Below are 5,722 nucleotides of genomic sequence, written 5' to 3' on the forward strand. Positions count from 1 at the left end.
TGAAATAGTAAGTGTTGGATATGAGGAGAGTCCATGTTGCATCCACATTTCAAAACCAACGATCTCTTAAGTAAGGGGCCTGATAGAGTATAAAACATATTTTTGGGTTTCAACCATCGGTATAATTAAGTTTTTGGTTGAGAAGTCCTCCAACATAATATTTAAAATTTTACGATATACTTAGGTACACCTGAATATATGTAAGATTTTATATGGTTTAAATAACAAGTTTGAGCAAAATATCCAACACCCTACAACTCGACCTAAGTCATGGCTGGCTTTTCAAAGTTGTCATCAGGTTGGGTATCCGGTTATGTACACCTTTGAGAATTCTCAATTATTTTGAGTTGGTCATGGCTAACTTTTTCAAATTGTTTTTAGGTCTATCAAGGGGGTTAAAAAAAAAAAAAGACTGACATGGGCTATGGATGATAGGAATTGGGGAGCTTGTATCGAATCAAAGCCCAATTAACGCAACTAAAAAGCCCAATTACCGCAACGAAAAGCCCAATTTCTTTTGGATAAAACTACGATATACAAAAAGGTCAGACTATTTGTTCTTCATCAAACTAGTCTAAATATCAACAAGGACAACAACAATATAACAAAATGTTTGTTTTTCAGTAAGAGCTACTATAATACATTGTATAAAATCTTGCAAACATTATTGTTGAAGAGTATAGATCCAAATACTACCAAAATCACTAATAGAATGCTAAGCATACAATATTTAGGCTTTCTTAATCTTTCGCGTTACACCAATACGCATAAGTGCAACATAAGCAATGACCCTATACACAACAAACATTACGATCAAAACAACCGCCGAAACAAGCTGCCCTCTAAGTCCTACTGATTTAACAGAAGGAAAATCTTCCACCAAGCACAATTTACCTTCACCACATGGATAAGTCTCCCCTGGCTTATACTGCGACCCGAGCAGCAGCTTGTAATTGTAGTTCATAATCGATAAGTACCTAATCCATTTAATAAAGGCAGGGATGTGTTGAACGTAGAAGCCGCCTGCTAGGAGAAATGTAAGCATGAGCACTGACCCTAAAGTGGTCGCGGCCTTAAGGTCCATGACAAGTGCTCCTAACGCAAGGCCTAGGCCTTGCGAAACCATGATGCTTAAGAGAAGAGAGAACAAGTAGTAGAGGAAACATGTGGCCTTATACTTGAGTCCTCCCATAAAATAAGTTATGGCGATGTATATTGTGGGTAGTATGAGCTCCATTGGTAGATCACTAACCATTCGTGCTACGAAATAAGATGATAGTCTGTACATTCCTGATGATCGTTCCTTTGCGAGTACCATACGTTCTGGTGGGAATGCGAAGATGGCTTGAAATAATGGGAAGAACCCCCAAAATCCGGTTGAGAAATATAGAAGTCCAATCTGTAAAATAAAATTCCATATCATTGTCATATAATTTATGTTCATGAACCAATAAGTGAAGATATATACGAAGTAATTAATCATGTTACCTGGTCCTGTAAGTGTGTGATCTTGGACTGCCACCATAAAAGTCCTACTAGGAAAGCTACAACAATGACTTGTGTGATCTTAAGGACGTCGAAAAATTCGTGCTTTCGCTCTTTCATACCCCTTTGAAGAAGTACGGTGAATTGTTGCCACCAAGTAGTTGGCCACTTCCCAACGTTCGTATTAGACTCATTCTTATTATGATCAGCAACCACACCGTCTTCTTCTTGCAATTCTGCTTTCAATTTGGTTGCTATATGGTTCTTGGATGCCACAATTAGCCTTTCTTTTACCATGACTTGATCTTCTGACTCATCCGGTGAAACCCCTGTGATTCACGCACCAAGGTTAAATTTAAAGAGTCCCGCTAATTGCCTAACAGTTTCACTAGGGAAACAAATAAACTTTTATGTACGTATGTACGTGTTATAAATAAGTCGAGCATTGGAAACGTACCATTTGCGAGGTCTAGGAGAAAATCAGCCGGATTCATCGGAACTTTGGGGACGTACCCAACACTTTGAAAGTAGTCCATAACATCAGAACCACTACCATAATACAAAGAGTTACCTTCAGACAACAATAAGACCTTATGAAACATGTAGAACAACCTACTTGAAGGTTGATGTATAGTCATCACAACTGTCCTCCCTCCTTGTGCTAGGTCCCACAACGTAGACACGATTCGTTGGGCCGTAGTTGAATCCAAGCCCGATGTAGGCTCGTCGAGGAACAAAAGGCTCGGGTCAATCAACATCTCTTGCCCAATACTAACCCTCTTCCTCTCACCACCAGAAATGCCCCTCATAAACGGGCCCCCAATAATACTATTCTTGCACCTAGTTAGGCCCATTTGGAGCATAACATCCTCAGCTACACCAATCTTTTGTTCTTTGGTAAATGTGTTTGGTAGTCTTAATAGTGCAGTGTATACTAGTGTTTCCGTGACAGTTAAATGAGCATAGAGCACATCATCTTGTGTCACAAAACCGGTGTTTCGTTTCATTTGGTTCGAGAATGGCTTCCCGTTGTATGTAATGGTTCCTTTGAGGTGGCCGCCTAGTCGACCACCTAAGGCCGTTAAAAGGGTGGTTTTACCACTTCCTGAAGGACCGAGCATTGCTAGCATTTCGCCGGGCTTTACCACACCCGAAATCCCATTTAGTATGATCCGCTCTCGCAATGGTGAATCTGTAGTGTTTTTAACCTTTTTATTGCTCGGTATTTGAAATTTCACCTTGTACACCACATCCTTAAACTGCAAATGAGAATTTTTTTTTTATATATAAAATCGTTCATTTCATATGATACAAATTCACGATAAATGTATTTTTTATTTTACATATAATACAAAAGTACGCTTTTAAAACAAGTTACGTTACGTGATCATGAATAGTAATGTATCACTACATTGATAACTAAATTTTTTATCATGCAATTCTTTAAATGTACTTCACTTGGCCGTATAAATCATTGTAGATGCAAAGGAGCATCAACAAGACATAGATGCATGCATCTAATTATGTGTCTTGTTCTTGTTTAGACAAAGTAACATCATATATCATGATGACTCTAGAAATGAGCTAAATTTGAATATGACATCACTTGATGATGACATTATAAGTTTTTTTTGGATCCTCTTGATCGGTTATAGTTCACTAAAATTAGAGAAGATGAAGTATATAAGTTTAATTATATTAGCTCGGTCATCTATTTTTCTTAATGCATGATTAATGACATTTACTTTTCTTTTAAGTAAGATAATCCTCACTCACAAGTTAATAAAACCTCATTTTCAGATAATTTCAGCAACAAAACTACAAGTTATATTGTTAATGACAAGGAGAGTTTTGCTTAAGGTATTGACTTAGTTTCCGAGTAATTTTAATTGAATTCACATAATATGGAAAATACATGTGTTAGTTATACATAGTTACATGAGCTTACATACGCACTTTATGAGATATGACGTATATAAGTGTGCAATATTTGTATAGTATTTCCTTATCAAAAAATATTTATTTGTATACTATATCCGTTTAATTATTATGTTCCTCAATCGATATATTATTTAAAGTGCTTATTCTATCAGAAACCTTAGGTTTACTTTTTACTTACTTCACCCCAGTGCTCACTCAATCTATTAATTTTATATAATAGACAAAAATTATTGCACTTTCTTACCCTAGAAGAACAAAAAAATAACTTTCTACTTAGTACCTACGAATTATATTCCATGGTTTATGTTGGTATAGACAATAGACGTATAGTAAATTGGTTGTTGATTGATGAGAAGGGATTATGCAAATTTTTATTTAAACAAGTACTTGTATGTCTTAAGATTGTAAGAAGAAAAATAACGAAATTAGGGATACACCAAATTCTGAGTCAAATAACTCAATTATATCCAACACATACTACGAGTAAGAATTTACACTATACTAATTACACTTTTGTTTATTTATTATGAAAAAAAAATCATTTTTAGAGTATTAATTCATGGAGTACGGCCTTTTTCTATTAAAAATTGCGAACACACATTTTATAGGATTATGAGTATTAATTATGCGTCACTTTAATAAACCTAAAAGTGCGTAGACCATTAATAAAGAAAAATTGACTATGCATCAAATCACATTCACTACACCAAAAGAAAAAAGAAAAATAAATAAATAAAATTAAGAAATCACATTCATCTTAGGAAATTTTCTTAAAAAATCAGATTAAGATTTTCCAGTTTGTGATGTTGATTTTTTTTTTTTTTTTTTTTTTTTTTTTTTTTTTTTTTTTGTTCTCATACACATTCAACTTCAAATTCGACATACATGCAGATTGCATCTTAAACCTAGCAAGGAGTTTAATTCATTCACAAATTCAATAAATTCCACCAAGAATATATTATACTCCGACTAAGTCCTATAAAATTCTTGAATCCAAGATATGGAGTATAACTACATGTAAAGTGGTACTTCATGCAACAACATTACATTAAAGATTAATGAATAAAGATCTATAAACAAAATAAATAGAAAAAATACCTTCAATGTAACGGGTTGCTTAGCCTTTTTCTGAATTTTGGTTCGATCAGATTCCATTGTCTTCTTTTGTTGAGCTTCTAAATCCTCCATTTGCACTTCTTCCGCATCCATATATCTTTCTTCTCGCATTAAAGTTCTTTTAAGATCTAAACCTATATAACTAAAATATTAATAAAATAATCAAAATTAGGGTATATTTATGTGTAACAATATAACAAACTTATTAAATTTTACAATTTAATAAGTTGTTTAGCTTTACATGCAAGATATATGAAGAGGAATATAAGAGATATAAAAAGATAAAATTCAGTATATGAAAGAAGTACTCACCTTTCTATCTTTTTTCTTTTTAAAAGAAGATTAAAATTCAAAAGTAATTTTTTTTAAAAAATAAAGTTGTTTAGAAATCTCCGGAAATATCTCCTATCAATTCTGGTAGAAGTGTTGAATTAATATGTGTAACTTTTGATTCCATGAGATGAGGGGTCGGCAACACAACAACATCATTAAGGAAAAAGAGTTTTGTAATTTTGTAGTTGAAAAGCAATAAAAAAAGTCTTTTAAATTTTTTTTTTTTTTAAAAAAAAACGACTTATACTTCGTATTTTAATAAGAAAATTATAAAATAGAACAAAATTTCGTGTTCTTACTCAATGTCTAACTTCCCTATAAATATTGAATACAGTTTGGTGTGGCTGGATAATAAGGTCAATTTATTTGCACATATGGGTGTGTTAGGCTTATTAGTACGAGTGTGTGTCAATTTTTTTACAATCTAATGTAAATGTAGTTTTATTAGAAACTCTTCCCATGAAAGCTGATAGAGTATATATAACCAAAAAGTTTCAAATCCTAAAATCATATAGGATATAGAAATATAGTATCATAATCGTAGGGATATGATTAAATCATTTAGTACAAAGCTGATACGTATATATAGAAGTTGTGATATATACCCGGGTATACGGTACATTCGGGGTTATTTACTCATTAATTTTTGATCGTTTAATAATTGAGCAAAAATACTTGCTTATTTATTAAATGAGTAAAAATTAATGAGCAAATAACCCCGAGTGTACGGTACACCCAGGTGTACAGGCTCTCACGTATATACGTATATCATAATACAAGCATGTATACCGAGTACTCTTTGTTTTTTTTGTTCAATTTACTTTTAACCTAACGTATTAAAATTCCT

At 33.0% G+C, this 5,722-nt stretch overlaps 1 protein-coding gene across 2 annotated transcripts; it reads right to left on the minus strand.

The window, feature by feature from the left end:
• Positions 1 to 531: 531 nt before the first annotated feature.
• Positions 532 to 5,018, minus strand: LOC110693233 (ABC transporter G family member 9-like). Of its 2 annotated transcripts, none has more exons than XM_021870378.1 (5): positions 4,855 to 5,018; positions 4,525 to 4,676; positions 1,943 to 2,744; positions 1,489 to 1,814; positions 532 to 1,399 (listed from the first exon to the last, which is right to left on the minus strand). In XM_021870378.1, exons 2-5 carry the CDS (start codon positions 4,651 to 4,653, stop codon positions 731 to 733), a joined length of 1,926 nt encoding a protein of 641 aa, XP_021726070.1. In that variant the 5' UTR covers positions 4,654 to 4,676; positions 4,855 to 5,018; the 3' UTR covers positions 532 to 730. The 2 variants fall into 2 exon arrangements, with proteins under 2 accessions (XP_021726070.1, XP_021726069.1); XM_021870377.1 differs by having other exon boundaries at positions 4,525 to 4,684.
• Positions 5,019 to 5,722: the final 704 nt, after the last annotated feature.

Source organism: Chenopodium quinoa, unplaced genomic scaffold (assembly GCF_001683475.1).
Source record: "Chenopodium quinoa cultivar QQ74 unplaced genomic scaffold, ASM168347v1, whole genome shotgun sequence".
Lineage (NCBI taxonomy): Eukaryota > Viridiplantae > Streptophyta > Magnoliopsida > Caryophyllales > Amaranthaceae > Chenopodium > Chenopodium quinoa.

Coding starts and splice junctions, on each gene's coding strand:
- LOC110693233 (XM_021870378.1), bottom strand. CDS start 4,653: ATGCGAGAAGAAAGATATATGGATGCGGAAGAAGTGCAAATGGAGGAT. Junction 2,745..4,524: donor AGCAACCCGTTACATTGAAG/GTATTTTTTCTA, acceptor TCTCATTTGCAG/TTTAAGGATGTGGTGTACAA. Junction 1,815..1,942: donor TCTCCTAGACCTCGCAAATG/GTACGTTTCCAA, acceptor CGTGAATCACAG/GGGTTTCACCGGATGAGTCA.